Source organism: Trichomycterus rosablanca, chromosome 2 (genome assembly GCF_030014385.1).
Source record: "Trichomycterus rosablanca isolate fTriRos1 chromosome 2, fTriRos1.hap1, whole genome shotgun sequence".
NCBI classification, from domain to species: Eukaryota; Metazoa; Chordata; class Actinopteri; order Siluriformes; family Trichomycteridae; genus Trichomycterus; species Trichomycterus rosablanca.
The window spans coordinates 34,086,066-34,104,420 of NC_085989.1; the positions used below are offsets into that span (position 1 = coordinate 34,086,066).

The 18,355-nt window shown below is 36.7% G+C and overlaps 2 protein-coding genes across 3 annotated transcripts; both read left to right on the forward strand.

Moving 5' to 3' along the window:
- Positions 1–3,059: 3,059 nt before the first annotated feature.
- On the forward strand, positions 3,060–3,830 carry LOC134309141 (gap junction beta-3 protein-like). The gene has a single exon (XM_062990772.1). It carries the CDS (start codon positions 3,060–3,062, stop codon positions 3,828–3,830), a length of 771 nt encoding a protein of 256 aa, XP_062846842.1.
- Positions 3,831–6,335: 2,505 nt separating this feature from the next.
- Positions 6,336–17,972, forward strand: tmem54b (transmembrane protein 54b). 2 transcript variants are annotated; one of them, XM_063014614.1, is made up of 6 exons: positions 6,336–6,483; positions 9,099–9,289; positions 9,909–9,968; positions 10,539–10,730; positions 16,265–16,396; positions 17,560–17,972. In XM_063014614.1, exons 2-6 carry the CDS (start codon positions 9,137–9,139, stop codon positions 17,770–17,772), a joined length of 750 nt encoding a protein of 249 aa, XP_062870684.1. In that variant the 5' UTR covers positions 6,336–6,483; positions 9,099–9,136; the 3' UTR covers positions 17,773–17,972. The 2 variants fall into 2 exon arrangements, with proteins under 2 accessions (XP_062870684.1, XP_062870676.1); XM_063014606.1 differs by having other exon boundaries at positions 6,336–6,470.
- Positions 17,973–18,355: the final 383 nt, after the last annotated feature.

Here is an 18,355-nt window from a genome sequence, read left to right on the forward strand (position 1 = left end):
AACATTGTTTTCAGTCATAACAGTTTGGTCATGACAGGGTGGCATGGTGGCTCGGTGGGTAGCACTGTTGCCTCACAGCAAGAAGGTCCTGGGTTCAATTCCCAGGTGGAGCAGTCCGGGTCATTTCTGTGTGGATTTGCATGTTGTCCCTGTGTCTGCGTGGGTTTCCTCCGGAAGCTCTGGTTTCCTCCCACAGTCCAAAAACATGCAAGTGAGGTGACTTGGAGATACAAAATTGTCCATGACTGTGTTTGACGTTAAACTTGAACTGATAAACCTTGTGTAATGAGTAACTACTTGTCTTGTCATGAATGTAACCAAAGAGTATAAAACATGACGTTAATATCCAGTTTCTACAATATGGCAAACTTTAACCCATCCTTGTTCATAAACAAATGAGCCTTTCATTAGTTTCTCTTTTATACCCACTCGTGACAGTATCTAATGCTAATTTACCCGTAATCTTTTACTTATGTTATAGACTGTAATAAACATTTCTAAAATTTACTGCCTAATTTATCATGATAAATAATCTCACTCACTCACTTTCCTAACTGCTTATCCAATTGGGGTTGCGCTGGAGCCTATCCCAGCTTTTCAATGGGCACAAGGAACACAGTAACACCCTGGACGGGGCGCCAGTCCATCACAGGGCAGACACACACACATACACACACCCATTCACCTATAGGGCAATTCAGTGTCTCCAATTAGCCTGACTGCAAGTTTTTGGACTGTGGGAGGAAACCGGAGGCCCCGGAGGAAACCCACAGAGACAAACAGAAAGGACCCAGACCGCCCGCCTGGGGATCGAACCCAGGACCTTCTTGCTGTGAGGCGACAGTTCTACTTACCGAGCCACCGTGACGTCCTTAGAAATAATCGTACATTTATAAAAAATGATATAGATTTATATAGTTGATAAAGTAAAACGTTAAATAACTTTGTTCTATTTTCAATTAAATACATGTAAATGACACCCTTCATTTTACTTTTTTACTTTTTGCATTTTAATACCAAAAATTAACATTGGTCTTAGTGTTAAACGTGTTTGGGTTTTAAAATTATTCGCATAATTTAGGACAAACCCATTCTCATGGACATATTTTACCATATTTTACCAAATTACAGGGTTGGCTACTTAATTTAAAGGGGTGTTCTGATTAAAAGTACTTAGACAATGAGAATTAACAGTGGATATATAAAGTAAAACTAGGGACATACGAAACTTTCACCCACACTATGTAGTTAGCAGTAGCTGGAGTTTTGAAGTAACTCCCTGAAAAATAAACAATTTGATTAATCCACACCCTGTCTGGTTTTACTCATATGCATTGTAAAATAATAGATCATTTGTTATAAGGTACATTATGGGTGTGCTTGTGTATTAGTTAAACAGTTTTAGATTTTTTTTCTCTTAAGTAAATAGGTTGAAACTGGCAACCCAGATTGCGGTTGGAGTGACCAGGCCCAAAATAAAGATAAATAATTTGTCATTTCAGTTATAGATAAGCCTCCTGCAAAAAAAAAAAAAATCAAGCCAGCATAATATGATCCTATCTAAGATTACAAACTGGAATTACATAAAAAAAACAAAAGTAACAACAAAGGAACATGTTAAAGTTTTCTTTATAGCAAAATATTGTTGATGGAACAACTTTTTTTCTGTGCAAAACTGTATTGGGTATTTAAAGTGGACTTGGCGTAGCCACTTCAAATACACCTTCCAAGTCATGCCAATGTCAAGATAAGCATTTTGAAGTATCAAAACCACACCTCTTTCTGAAACATAAGTTGTTTCATTGTGTCAGAAGGCATTCCAGTGATATCACACAGCCTTAGAGTGAATAAACATTCAAAGGAAGTTGGTCATACAGGCAATCTTGTACGAAAATATTGAACTCTTTATGCAGAGAATGGAAATGATGGATAAAGCAATATTATAGGTATGATTCCTTTCTTAAGTTTTTGTTAGTATTGAAAAATACTAGTACATACAGTGGAAAACTCTTTGTAATTTGTATGTTTTTAATACCAGAAGACACTTTTGTACAGTATACTTTTCATTTAATACTGTAGCACCTGTTCTTTTCCTTGTCTAAATGATTGGAAAACAACAAAAACAACAGCAAAACATTCTTAAAACTCTTTTTTTTTTACTACTGTAGAATAATCTAGGTTGATGAATGAATTGTTATTTTTAAACAAGCATATTCTGTAATAAATATTTTATAAACATACAATTGTAAAAATGTGAACTTCCTTTGACAAAGAAGTATGTTCCAATCATTCAACTGGTATGGACGTTGTAGCCTAGTAGTTAAGGTACTGTACTAGTAATCAGAAGATTGCTGGTTCATGCCTCACCACTGCCAGGTTGCTGCTGTTGGGCCCTTGAGTAAGGCCCTTAACCCTCAATTGCTAAGACTGTATACTGTCACAGTACCTTGTCGCTTTGGATAAAGGCATCTGCTAAATGCCGAAAATGTAAAATATTGAAGATACACGGGAATGTAATGTAAAACTTGAGTGGCTCGGTGGGTAGCACTGTCGCCTCACAGCAAGAATGTCCTGCGTTCGATTCCCAGGTTGGGTGATCCGGGTCCTTTCTGTGTGGAGTTTGCATGTTATCCCCGTGTCTGCGTGGGTTTCCTCCGGCAGCTCCGGTTGCCTCCCACAGTCAAAAACATACAAGTGAGGTGAATTGGAGATATTAAATTGCCCAGGACTGTGTTCGATATATCCTTGTGAACTAAAGAACCTTGTGTAATGAGTAACTACCGTTTCTGTCATGATTGTAACCAAAGTGTAAAACATGATGTTAAAAATCCGAATAAACAAATATATGCATATTTGTGTTAAAGTTCATATCACATTTATAATAAAGTAAAAAGCTGCTACAGCTATTTTTATATTGTGCTTATGTTTTTTTTCTACTGTTTTATTTAGGCTGCCATTCACTGCAGTGTGCTCTTTCCAACTTCCTATAAATCACAAGAATATCTGACTGCCGTCTTTGTAAACCTCCCTAACCCATATACACCAAATCTTTTGTTAGAATGGATTGGAAGACTTTAGAATCCCTTCTCAGTGGAGTGAGTAAGTACTCCACTGGTTTTGGGCGCATCTGGCTGACCTTGGTGTTCATGTTCCGCGTCATGGTCTTTGTTGTAGCTGCAGAGCGTGTGTGGGTTGATGATCAAAAGGATTTTGATTGTGACACAAAAAGACCTGGCTGCCCCAATGCCTGTTACAACTACTACTTCCCCATAGTGCACACACGACTCTGGGCCTTACAACTCATCTTTGTTACCTGCCCATCCTTTTTGGTCGCGATGCATGTGTGGTACCGTGAAGATCGTGAGCGCAAGTACCGCCTAACGCATGGTGATGAGGCAAAACTCTATGACAACCCTGGGCAGAAGCATGGTGGTCTGTGGTGGACTTATCTCATCAGTCTTTTTGTCAAGACAGGAGTGGAGATAGGATTTCTCTACCTGCTACATAGTCTCTACAACAACTTTGACATGCCCCGCAGCGTGGTGTGTGATGTTGAACCCTGCAGACATGCGACCTGCTACATAGCTAGACCGACTGAGAAAAGGGTCTTCACTTACTTCATGGTGGGGGCTTCAGCTATCTGCATAATACTGAACGTGTCTGAGATCTTCTACCTGATCGGCATGCGTATTTTGCATTTTACTCAAAAGGGACGCAGTGTCACCTCACGCAAAAAGTGTAACCAACCAGGATGTGATGAGTGTAACTTACCATTAAGCTCAATAGACTACAAGACAGCGTGTCCTGAAAAGTCAGAAAAGCAATTGTAATATTGTTAGTGAGACAAATATAAACATGTCAAATAGTCTATATGGTTGTTTTATTTGATTACTTATGGTGTTGTGTTTTTCATTATTAAAACTATGTTATGCATTCCTTAAAGAAAGAGATTAATCAAAGTGCTTCTACCAGGTTCAAATGATCAAAATGCAAATGACATCAAAAAAAGTTACTGTTCCTTCCAGCTGTTCCTTTTTGATAGATACTAACATATCCTCCTGAGACCCAGAGGGAAAATGGTTTAGATATTTAGATTTTTTTTTTGATAATTTAAGTATTGTAGAAAGAATTGTTGAAAGAAACAATTTATTTTTCAATGTTATTTATTTGTTTTTATCATCTGTCCTTTGTAGTAGACATCAGGTCTTGTTTGATCAAAAAATGTAATGGTGTAATGTAATAATATTGTATTATTATTGTATTGTTTTTGTATAGATTTCAATTAAAATCTTGGAGTGAAATATATATTTTTTTAATTGCATTTATTTAGATAGTCACCTAAAGATCACATCACACAGCATTTACAGCATCACACATGGTATAACAGGAAGCAGTTTTTTTGTCTTTGAAACACACACAAAAACATGTAACATTTAATACATTTGACAAATGTTTTCCCTTTGCATCCTGCTCTCCTGCATGGTGATGCATGTACTGCATTCAGCATTTTTGGCAAATGCAGTGCCTCATATTTTTTGACACTGTCATTGGACTGTGGTTCAACAGGCCTCCTCTTCTCCCAGATCTACAGATCTCCTGACAGCTCTAAATCTGCATAATTTATGAATAAAATATACTCAGCCCTTTGCTTCCTTGTATAGTAAAACAGGAGGTAGTAAGTCCCGCTGTCCACTACAAAGGACATTGAATAAATGTTGTGTTTTGAAAGGGGTAAAATTGCTGTACATTTCTGAAATGTTTCTAAATTGAAGTTAAGACTCTCATATTGATGAAACAATTTGATTATTAGCAACAGAAACATAATATCAGCAAAAAACTGCTTGCTTGTTGCCATAAAATGTGGGGTATGAGATTGTAGCCACTTTGAAAAGAAAGTTCGTGAGCTATGTTTGCCACACCCCCACAAATGTGACATTACTGAAAAGCCCAGGATGTACTCTATATAGAACAGTAGTGTTCAAATGGAGTGTTCAAATGGATTGCACAAATGGTGCTTGAGTTAGAGATCTCAGACACATGTCTACCACAGAGGACAAAAATGAATTGCTGGGTCTCAGAAGGATATGTAGCGTAATGAATGCTACAATAAAAAGGACAAGTTAAGGAACAATATTAGTATTTGTCGAATATTTTTACCCAAACATTTAAACCTCCTGAAGGATAATCGATGACAGGTGGAACACCTTTATTTGTCATGCACAGTAAAATTATATTTTTTATTTGCATATTCCAGCTTCTGTGGAAGCTGGGGTAAGAGTGCAGAGGCAGTCATGGGGGAAGCCATGCTAAAGGGTCCAACAGGGGCCAGTGGCGATTCTGGGGGGGGCCAGCGGGGGCCAGTGCCCCTGTGACAACCAGCTTGGCCCCCCCTACGGCCCCCCTAATGAGTGAGTCACCTCACCCTTGCGAACACACGGCGACAAAGCTGCACACCAAAGTAACCCACATTTTTCAGTCGGACCATTTTAAGGGGTTTTTAGACTGAAGACTGCATGAATAAAATGTTAAATTCTATTGAATATCGACTGTTTCTTCTTAATGCCCACAATGCACATTTGGGCAGAAAGTAATTGGCCCCTCTAACATAGCCACTGGCCCCTGCCTGGCCCCTGCCTGGCCCCCCCACCTCACATGGTCTAGAACCGCCACTGACAGGGGCTGCATGGCAGAGCTGGGATTCGAACCCAACAACCTTCAAGTTGGTAACCCAGCCCTACCCACTTAGCTACTACTGTTCCTTGCTGAAACAAAAGGCACAGCTTGCCAACAATTTCAAGGGCTGTAACTAGGTTTTAAAAAGAAAGCTCTTTTTCTCCACCTTGTGGCGAATGATAAAAAAATCATGTGCTTAAATATAAGCATTATTATTATTATTATTATTGCTATTATTGTTATTATTATTATTATTATTATTATTATTAATTCAGTCACAAATGCAGTAACTGCAAATAAAAGCAAACTTAAGTCTGCTGCTGCTGCTGCACATAGAACACTCTTTAATAAAAACCCACATATATATGCAGTGAGGAAAAAAACAAGTATCACTTGTTCTTATTTAATATGCACCATTTGGCTAAAAGTATGTGGACACCCTTTCAGATTATTAAGTGTAGGTGTTTTAGCCATACTCATTAACCCATTTGTGATTCGAAACGTTAATTGTGACGAAGGTTTTATGCCCATTATTGCCTAACCTTACAAATATTCCTTTGAATAAAAGGGCTCAGGTTCCCACAGACATGCCCGTCGTGTGTGATTGCGCATGCGCCCATTAATGTCGGCTCCATGAAGTCACAGACTTGATTGCAGCAGAACTTGTTGTACTGTGTGGTAGAACTGGGGCTACACGTGGAATTAAGTGTTTGTTTTTCCTGTCGCAAATCTGTTTAAGATTTAATTTAGGATGACTTAAATGTCTTTCAACAATCAAGATAAAATTATGCAGCCAGGTAAGCTTCACATGTAAGTAACATAACGAAAACAAATAGACAAAAAAACTCGAAAATCTATCAATAGTGTGCAGAGCGGTGTGACTTGCTCTTGATTGTAATGATGTTATAGCTTATGTATATATAAATGTATATATCTGTATATATAAATATTGTGATAAATAATGTGTCCAATGCAATACTACTAAAATATGTGATTAAACTCACAAAAGTACATACAAATTCCAATATCATTAACCAGCTTCATTGTATTTTCTAAATTTAAACTAAACAAGTTAAAAAATTGATCCCTGCAGCACATAAAAGAGGCATGTTTACCACTAATACATCGCATTTCCATTCAATTACACGTTTTAATCACGTTTTAAAAAAGACTTTAACTGTTCATGGTAGCTGTTGTCTGATTCTCCTCATGATACGGTATAACACCCTCCTTTTTACACTATCATGACACCTTCACCTGTTACCAATTTACCTAATTATTGTGAAATGAAAGCAGTGTAAATCAGTTATATGATCCTCTTCTTTGCTATGAACACTCTTTCTTTGCCCCTGTCCCAGCTTGCATGCATCAAATCAAAATGTTTATATATGTAAAATACAATCACGTTTAAAACACGTTACAATCACGTTTTAAAAACAAAACATTAAAAATCATTCCCTTTTCATCTCACAAAATGCATTACAGAAACCCAGTTGTCAAATATAAGTGAACTGTAAAACACATAGTTATGTTTGATTGTGAAAAATGTATCAACAAGTTGTGTTCTATTCATTTCTTATGAATGTCTTGTTATAAATGGCTCCTAATTTATTTAATAAGTTACTCAACACAGCCCCTTCAAATTCTTCTTAACAGCAACAGAAGCTTTTTGTTCCTAGTTAAAAGTAAGTTAAAAGTAAAAATTTTTTAGCTGAGGCTGTTCGATCGCAGAGTCTGGTGTGTAATGATTGATGGAAGTGACATTTTCTGATGCAGAGTGCTCTACCCTGACTGCTTTGCCTAATCAATAATGGACCTACTGTGCCAACTTTGGCTTGACTTTGGACTGCAAGTGATAAGGAGTTCTACAGTATAAGCTTTGTAGTTTTAGACTTCAGTAGCTCAAAACTGAACCCAGATGGAGAAATTATAATTGTGAAAATATTTGAACTATTGTGAAATAAACATTACAGTAATGGGAAAAAAAAACATTATGGATGAATGTCTTGACGTTAAAAATTTCCCCGTGGGATAATAAAAGGCTATCTTATCTTCATTTTATTCAAGTCATATTTTCTAAAAACCCACAATTAGTGCATAAAATACCTTATAATGGCCAAAAGAAGAGTTCCAATCATCTAATCACAAAAATCACTTAGGATTTTAATTGCTTTTTTTTTTTTTTTTTTTTTTCTCCATTTTTTGTGATTAGATGATTGGAACTCTTCTTTTGGCCATTATAAGGTATTTTATGCACTAATTGTGGGTTTTTAGAAAATATGACTTGAATAAAATGAAGATAAGATAGCCTTTTATTATCCCACGGGGAAATTTTTAACGTTACAGCAGCTTTCAAACATATACAGATATAAAAAGTGTTATACATATATTAACAAAGGAAATTTAAGCATATATAAAATATATATATAATATATTAAAAAATTACAAGAGGTATATAAAAAGATATATACAAAATTACAAATTACAAAAGAATCACAGTCTTTGAAAAGCAGAAGACATATATTGCACTGTTTTATAAAGTGAACTGCACATAGTATGACAAGTATTACACAGGATTCAAAAATTTATTGCACGTCGAATTGTACAGAGTATGACGAGTATTGCACATGATTCAAAAAATGTATTGCACATTGTTTATTATGTTTGGTAGGTGTAGGAGGTAATATAATGTAATTTATTGGTGGCATACCTATACAAATTACTCATTAGTAATTATAATTGACAACAGCTGGTGACTTTTCTGTGTCCCTGTAATAACGGCTCTTTTGATTGTACCCATTGTACTGCGTCACAAACATTTCGCTGGGAAAGATTTAGACAAAAATCTCAGAAGACCATCATAGATATTCAAGTTCATGTGGTCATTAAAATCCAAGGGGTTAGAAGTAAAAGGAACCATTAAAATGGTCTGTAAGAAATTGGAATTTGCTGTAACAGATGATGCTCTATCCATAATTAGCAAACTTTACATTATGGCTGCTGTTCACAGAAGAAGCTCCTTCAAAATGGGCACCTTAAAGCTTAAATAAAATTTGCTGCTGACCACAGAGTTTGGAAAGTAGTCTGACTTTTGTCTTAGGTAATATTGTCATTTTTAGAAAACCCACAATAAAAGTTTATTGGACAAATGAACATGTACATCATAGTCACAGCATTTTGTGGACGCTTTTATCCAAAGCAACTTACAATTGTGAGGTTAGGGGCCTTGCTCAACTGCCCAAAAGTGGCAGCTTGACAGTGAATCAGTGACTTTCTGATTACTAGTCCAGTATTTTATCCACTAAGCTACTACTGCTCATTTTATTAGCTCATTCATCATGTGTGATGCAGTTGGCCAAAATAAATGAGTGTATGTCTGTGTGTGTGTGTGTGTGTGTGTGTGTGTGTGTGTGTGTGTGTCCCAGAAAGCTCATGTACCAGTCCAGAGGAACCCAGGACTCTAATGAAGTTTGGCCTGTATTTGGTGCTTGTGGGTCATGTGAACTTTCTGTTGGGGGCCCTGGTACATGGCACAGTGTTAAGGCATGTTAGCCTTAACACTCAGACTCTGAAGTATGCCGTCTCAAATATACTAGCTCTGACAGCTGGCTTAGTGGTAAGACTGACTGATCTTTCCTTTTTTTTTACAGTCGGGGTGAGCAATGTACTCCACCAGTCCTGGGTTTAATGATGTCAACTTTAGATGGATGCTATATTGAGACTATAGGAGACACACATTCTCTGTATGTTAAGTTTTAAGATCCAAGACAGGAAATGTGACATATGCAGACACGTTTGCATATTTACAAAAGGCTAAAGTTCCATCTCATGTAATGTGTACATGTGTAAAACAATTCAGTTTTTTTTAAGGAAAAAATATTCATCACCAATTGACCTTGTGTTTAATATCAAATGTTACTGATAATTATTTCCAATTACAATTAATTGCAACAGGTCTTACTGAATCAAAACATCAATTAATATCTTTAATTTTAGAAAACTTGTAATAATCTCTAGAAGTAGAATCCTATCAACTTTTCTTTAAAAGATCAACAACAACTCATCCAGGGTATGTCTGATATGGGTGGCCATAGTCCTGCAAAGAATTGTTGCCCTGTCCAGAGCATTTCTGCTTTGTGCCCAGTGTTTCCTGTTGACAACCCAGACCATTATCACAGAGATGTTTGTTTTTCCTATTATCTGTTTTATGAGTTTGTTTATTATTCTCTCTACAGGGAATAATTGTTGGTGTACTGACGATAATCCTCTCGAAAAATAAGCAGAATCGATTACTGGTATGTCTAAATCTGTTTTTCCTGAATTGTTTATACTTGCTCTGTATTTAAATAATCAATGTTTCATGCATGTTTAAATACATTATAGGGCCTTATTGATTTCAAACATGTGGATAAAATCAAACGTACAGCCAGGCTATCACCTGAGAGTAGAATAAATTGTATTCAGCAGGACAGTTCATACAATTCCCTCACTGCTAGAGCTAACATGGCCAACTGTAAGTTGTTTGAACGGGGAACATCAGCCTGGGAACAAAGTGATAAAATAAATACACTCAGCAAATTGAACTGCCATTTGCCAAAGGTTGTATAGCATAACATTGATCACCACATTGATTGAAGTAGTGGAAATATTCTCTGGGTAATTCTGGGTTTGATAGATATCTGGTAAACACCAATCCATGACCATTTTACCAGTTGTTTTTTGTGGGGGTGTAATGGCCTGGTTTGTGTACAGGGACAGGAAAGTGTCCTCCCCAAATTGTTGCCACAAAATTGAAAGAGTAGTAAGATGGTGAACTAAGTTTAAAGCAAACGGCTGATATACCAGTATGTTTTTGTTTTGTTTAGGTATGGTGTGTGTGCATGCTGGGTGCAGTAGGTGGCGCACTGGCTGCTTCCTCTATCGTTGGACTGCTGCTCTCTCTTGTGTGGGCATTTATATATGGAACCAAGGGTCTTCTGCTTCACTGCAATTTATCTGATGGCATGAGCTACTTCAGCATCACCACTGAGTGCCACTTTGATCCAACACGCATTTTTGTGAGTGACCAAACAGAGCCCACTGTGGTCAAACAGTGAATGATGTGGCACTGCTGTATATGAATTTGGAAATATATCAGTTATGTGAGTTTTTTTTTTTTTTTTAAAGCACAATATAACACTTTTTATATTCTGAATTTAGTCAGATGGTCTGAATGACCTTGCTTTTTTTTTTTAAATGCTCCAACATTTTTACTTCCGTATAGTTAAGAAGAGCAATATTTTACTGAAAAGAGATTATTGAATAAATCAAATGAAAAATGGATATATTTTAACGTAAAGTGCAGTGAACTTACAGATAAAGAAAATGAACCGAAAGCTTTGGGTCTGAACCTAAAAAAGCCAGCTTTAAACTTAAGTTTAAAAATCAAGTAAATTTAACATTGTTTATATTTATATGTTTCAATTGAATTTAAAAATACAGAGCCACTATTCCTTTTAAAAAAGTACATTTTTAGAAATTACATTTATATCTCAAAGGTTATTTTTTACAGATAAATGTTAAATTTGTAATCAAAAGTCTTTACAACTAAACAATTTACTTTGTTTAGATACACAACACTGTATCCTAAGAATATAGTTTTTTTTTAATACAGTACAGATAAATGTCAATATTATTCATTGTGGTAACTGTAAATACATCACTGATGCTGTTTATAGAAATTATCTGAATACATTGATCAGCCATAACATTAAAACCACCTCCTTGTTTCTATACTCACTGTTCATTTTATCAGCTCCACTTGCCATATAGAAGCACTTTGTAGTTCTACAATTACTGACTGTAGTCCATCTATTTTCCTACATACTTTTTTAACCTGCTTTCACCCTGTTCTTTAATGGTCAGGACCAATGCAGAGCAGGTATTATTTAGGTGGTGGATCATTCTCAGCACTGCAGTGACACTGACATGGTGGTGGTGTGTGAGTGTGTGTTGTGCTGGTATGAGTGGATCAGACACAGCAGCGCTGCTGCAGTTTTTAAATAGCGTGTCCACTCACTGTCCACTCTATTAGACACTCTTACCTAGTTGGTCCACCTTGTAGATGTAAAGTCAGAGACGATCGCTCATCTATTGCTGCTGTTTGAGTTGGTCATCTTCTAGACCATCAGTGGTCACAGAACGCTGCCCACAGGGTGCTGTTGGCTGGATATTTTTGGTTGGTGGACTATTCTCAGTGCAGCAGGGACAGTGAGGTATTTAAAAACTCCATCAGCGCTGCTGTGTCTGATCCACTCATACCAGCACAACACACACTAACACACCACCACCATGTCAGTGTCACTGCAGTGCTGAGAATGATCCACCACCTAAATAATACCTACTCTGTGGGGGTCCTGACCATTGAAGAACAGCATGAAAGGGTGCTAACAAAGCATGTAGAGAAACAGATGGACTACAGTCAGTAATTGTAGAACTACAAAGTGCTTCTATATGGTAAGTGGAGCCGATAAAATGGACAATGTGTGTAGAAACAAGGAGGTGGTTTTAATGTTATGGCTGATCAGTGTAAATCACCACAGTACAAAATCATAAAGTAGTTTAAGCACCTACATTAATGATTAAGCATAATATGATCATGGCTATTAGCATTTAAGTTAAGAACTCATTTGAACTTGAGGTGCTGAGGTGGTTTAATTAGAAGTAATGAAGTTGGTACAGTTGCAGTCATAAATATTCAGCTGCTCAAAATAAAAATATAAATAAATCTAATGTGTTGAATTATACATCAAATGAACAATGAAAATGATGTATTTTAGAGTGGCAAAATATTTTATTTATTAAGGGAAAAAAATTGTTTTCATCATCAATTGGCCTTGTGTTTAATATCAACCGTTACTGATAATTATTTCCGATTAGACCTATTTGCAACAGGTCTTACTGAATCAAAGCATCAATTAATATCTTCAATTTTAGAAAACTTAAAAATCTCTAGAAGTAGAATCCTTTCTTCAGAAGATCAGTCGTAAATATTCAGCTGCTCAAAATAAAAATATAAATAAATCTAAAGTGTTGAATTATACATCGAATGAACAATGAAAATGATGTATTTTAGAGTGGCAAAATATTTTGTTAATACTTCCAAGTCACAATTATTCAATCCATACATAATATTGCTGATTTTAAAACTTACTGCTTGTCTGTATGACCTACAGTTGGGGTACAACATAATTAAACTGTTGGAAACGCAATAACAACTCTTATTTCTCTTACATACACCCAGATATATGTGTTCACCATTGGAAGTATTGTTTGGATGTTTCAAATTTGTGGTGCAGTAGCAAACCTGCCTGTCAGTGGGAGAAAATTTGATCCTTTTATCCCTGCAACACAGTTCTATTGAGTGACAAATCCAAACTTATTCTAGCCCTAGTTAAGCATGGTGGTTGGTCTCAGTCTTTAGATTTAAAGACCATAGAAACTGTTTAGTGGGATTTAAAGCAAGCAGTTGCAGCATAAAACGCCATCAAACCTTAATGAGCTGGAATCTTTTGCGAGAGAAGAATAAGTGAAGATTCCACAAGGGAGGTGATAGAAGCTTGTAAGCACTTATCATAATCGGTTATCAAGGCAAAATGATGTTCCACCAAGTACTGAGGCTGGGGGTTATGAACATAATGACCGTGGATATTTGTAAGGAAAACTTGATGTCTCTCATTTGTCAATTTATGTGATCAAAATTGCTTGTACATTTCAAATTTTCTTTCTCTGTTTATTAAGACCTTGTATATTTTAATTCATTACTACACACAATATAGTATACACCTTCTAGGGTGAGGGGGGTTTAACATTTCTGCAACTGTAGCTAATGGTAGGTCATTTTAGCTTTTCTTTTGACCTACCAGAAGAGAACAGTTTGTTCTGGCTTTTTTTTAAATCATATTAACAAATTGTTCTCTGCCAGTGTTAGATATGAAATGTACAGCGGAGGTTGTGTTCTTACCAAATGGGAATTTAGGAACTTTATTTATGTACTATGGGGCACACAAAATTAGATTATAGCTTTACAAAACTGAGCCTAATATTCTGATATCTAATAGTTTTGTTTATCTTGTACCTAATAAGATTCGTGCATAACATGCATTTGTAGAAATGAGTCCTTTCACTGATCAGTGAAAGGAAATGATCCCAAAAGACTTTATCGAGGTGTTTGTTGGCAAACAGCAAATGGCAAACAGGCCTTTATGTTCCTCTATGTTATCAGGTCTATGATTATTTTTGGCTTTGCAACTCTCATGAATACAATTTTCCCTCATTCTCTTTTTAATGATTAAATCATAAACAGGTCCTTAGCTGTTTGGCTTGGTACATTTGTGACTTCCAGGATGAGTCATCTTAAAGTGAGCTTGGTAGGCCAACCACTTACAGAAAGACTTACCACTGTTTCATGTATTTTTCATTTGAAGATGATGGGTCACTCTGTGGTTTGATGGTTAGATTTAACCGTGCTGGCAGCAGCCTTACAAAACTCAATTGTTAATTTATTTGGTAAGTTGAGTGAGTTACTTGAGCAGCAACTAGTTTTAAATTACTCTTTGTTTCAATGTAAGAAACAGCTATATAAAATGTATTTTGTTTACTCAGGTTGTCCTTGTCTAAAGGAAACTAGAAATCTTGTTAGATCTGAAACTATTGTGACATGCACACATTAAAACAATTAGGAGCGGTCAGATACTTAACAGACTATATGCGTGTTAATGCACTTGTTTTAACAAACCACATATCACAACAAGAACCCTGTCCAATTAGGGATGCATTAGCTGGTTTTTGAGGTTTAGGTAGCACCAGGTAGTGAATTTTGTTACTGAGTTTTTTAAGTGTGTAGAATTTTGCCAATTAATACCAATTTATGTTAGGAATACTAGGCTTAACTAATGACAGCAATGAGATTAAAAATACACCGATCAGGTATAACATTATGACCACCTCCTTGTTTCTACACTCACTGTCCATTTTATCAGCTCCACTTACCATATAGAAGCACTTTGTAGTTCTACAATTGCTGACTGTAGTCCATCTGTTTCTCTACATACTTTTTTTTTTACCTGCTTTTACCCTGTTCTTCAATGGTCAGGACCCCCACAGGACCACTACAGAGCAGGTATTATTTAGTTGGTGGATCATTCTCAGCCCTGCAGTGACACTGACATGGTGGTGTTGTGTTAGTGTGTGTTGTGCTGGTATGAGTGGATCAGACACAGCAGCGCTGCTGGAGTTTTTAAATACTGTGTCCACTCACTGTCCACTCTATTAAACACTCCTACCTAGTTGGTCCACCTTGTAGATGTAAAGTCAGAGATGATCACTCATCTATTGCTGCTGTTTGAGTTGGTCATCTTCTAGACCTTCATCAGTGGTCACAGGATGCTGCCCACAGGGAGCTGTTGGCTGGATATATTTTTGGTTGGTGGACTGATCTCAGTCCAGCAGTGACAGTGAGGTGTTTAAATATTCCATCAGCATTGCTGTGTGTTATCCACTTATACCAGCACAACACACACTAACACACCACCACCATGTCAGTGTCACTGCAGTGCTGAGAATGACCCACCACCCAAATAATACCTGCTCTGTGGTGGTCCTGTCCATTGAAGAACAGGGTGAAAGCAGGCTTAAAAAGCATGTAGAGAAACTGATGGACTACGGTCAGTAATTGTAGAACTACAAAGTGCTTCTATATGGTAAGTGGAGCTGATAAAATTGACAGTGAGTGTAGTACAAGGAGTAACAAGGAGGTGGTCATAATGTTATGCCTAATTGGTGTAGATTTATAAGCCATGTCTGGAAATGGCTCCTAAAATAATGTATTCATGACAACCTTATAGTACCATGTGCTTCCTAAATATCTGCAGTGTTTCCCTGAAGCAGGTTAAAGACCTGTTAACCCAGTCTTTGCTGCAGCCTTCTTCTGCATAATACAGCTCACAACAATGCTAAAATGTGGTGTGCGGTGGAATAAACTAATTTGCTAATGCAAGTATGTTTTTTTTTTTTTTTTTTTTTTTTTTTTTAACTGGCTAACAAAGGACACATTTGCCTGCAAGTGCATGTCATGATTGGCTGTTAACAGGGCACTGGGAAAAATAGATACATTTGCACATTTTACCATGTCTTAAACGTGTTTTCAGCAATTTACAGATGCATTACTATCTGGTTCCAGTCTGTATATTCAAGACTCATAAGTGTAAACAGAGGGTCACAGTACAATTTACTATTCCTTTTTCTTACCTCCCAATTTGTCCTGTTTTCTGCGTCACAAATATACTGGGGAAGCTGTGTTTGCTCTCACTATTCTTACCCCTGCTCTGCTTCCTGAGAACATTCTTTCTTCAATAATCTTCCTTTCAAGAGCCTCTAATTGATTGCATTGTGATGGGTTTCCTTTCACCTCTTCACTTGTGATTATTGGCTAGACTCTTGAGTTGATTGTTACCAGTATATCCCAATTTGGTGGTACACATTGGCCAGACCTTGCTGACATGTGAGCACATGTAACAATAATAAAGCAGTTTTTTTGTCTGTCTCCTTTTAGAGTACCACTTTGATCCTGTGGTTTCCATTGATTGTAATGAGTGTGTTGGAGCTGGTGTTCTCAGGCAGCTGCTGTGCAATGTCCATCTCTTTCATCCGCCACAAATCAGAAATGCACTGTGAAACCAGATCGGTGTGTAACTATTATATGAATATTTTTGTACAAGGTTTAGTAACCTACCCTTCTCTGTGTGTGTATCCGAATAGTGCACTGGAGTACATGTGATAGCTTATGTTGTTTAATACTTTAATATGCTTGGGTGAGCAGTATTGCAAATTGTTTTATATAATGCTTTGCACGGAATCAAAGTAAAGGGTGTATTTTTACCCCCACCCATTGCTTTTAGGTAGGCTCCGGGCCCACCTTTAACCGATTACTGTAAGTGGTGAATGACTAAACAAAGTCCCAGTCAACAAGCACCCTCTTTGAAATTCTTTTAAAACATTTGTTATTCTGATAAATTATACTATGATGTTATTATATAATGACGTGATAAAAATACTACGACCACAGAAACGACTTGTTTAATATTGGCTAGACACAATTTCACAACTCACAGACAGTCTATCTGGTAATTGTGCTACCTAACTGCAGCATGAATAATATAGTTACATATTAATAAAAACCATAGATTGTCTTTGAAGATCTAACCGTAGTTGGGTCACGCCCCATTAAGACAAAGGACAAAATTTATAAAATTTTTTTAATACTTTGACAAGAGTAAAAGATGACTGTCTTAGGTGTAACAGGGTTAGAGGTCACACTTTACGGCTTAAAAAAATATAATAGTAATTAAAATAGATTTAAAATTATGTTGACCAATTACTGAGAATAGCTCGCTCAAACCCTTACTGCCCATTTTTCCTGCTTCTAACACATCAACTTTGAGGATAAAATGTTCACTTGCTGCCTAATATATCCCACCCACTAACAGGTGCTGTGATGAAGAGATAATCATTCACTTCACCTGTCAGTGGTCATAATGTTATGCCTTGTCAGTGTATTTATTTGCTAAATTCAACACAAAAAAAACCCAAAATATAAATTGTGTCTTAACTTTTGAACATGCAACATTTTTGTAATATATTAAAGTAAGCAAATAAATAGTAACTGCATTAAAATATGTGGTGGTGTGTTTTCTGAAGTGGTTGTTTCATGCCTCATGTTTTTATTTGTGTATGTGTTGACATGCTTTTTCCTAGATTGATAAATACAAAAGAATGTTTAGTTAGTCTTCAGATTTGAGGAAGGTGATCAGTGATAAATGACTTGTGCTGTTTCTGTCTTTGTTTCAGGCAAAGAACCTTGCAGCAGCTGAACCACTAGTCCTTTCCTTCCATGCCCCACCCCGTCATTGCCATAGTAACAGTAAGTTTGTGCAACACCCAGAAGAGCTTGAGCTGCTGCGTGCATCACGCCCATACAGCTCGAGCCGTTCTGCCCAAAACAGACCTACATCACCCCGGTTCGACAGAGGCTCACTGAACAGGGCTAGCTTTTGGATCTGATTATGAGCCTGCTGTTACTCTGGGTGAACTCCCACCCTGCTGAACTGAAGGTCAGTTATCCTATAAAGAGTTTACACTGAAGAAAATGTGCAGTTCGTGTTGGCTGGTATATATCTGCACTGGCAAATGTGCTTTTGTTTTGAAATACCATGTGTGAAATTTAGTATTTAATAAAATTTAATAAATGATACACAAAATTAGCTTTGGTGAATTTAAGCTATAGGACTTGTTTAATTGTATTGTTTAGTAAATATGGTTTTAACATGTATTATTATTTATTTTGTCCTAAAAAAGCTTTATATACACCGATCAGCCATAACATTAAAACCACCTCCTTGTTTTTACATACTTTGTCCATTTTATCGGCTTCACTTACCATATAGAAGCACTTTGTATCTCTACAATTACTGACTGTAGTCCATCTATTTCTCTGCATGCTTTGTTAGCCTCTTTCATACTGTTCTTCAATGGTCAGGACTCTCCCAGGACCACTACAGAGTAGGTATTATTTGGGTGGTGGATCATTCTCAGCACTGCAGTGACACTGACATGGTGGTGGTGTGTTAGTGTGTGTTGTGCTGGT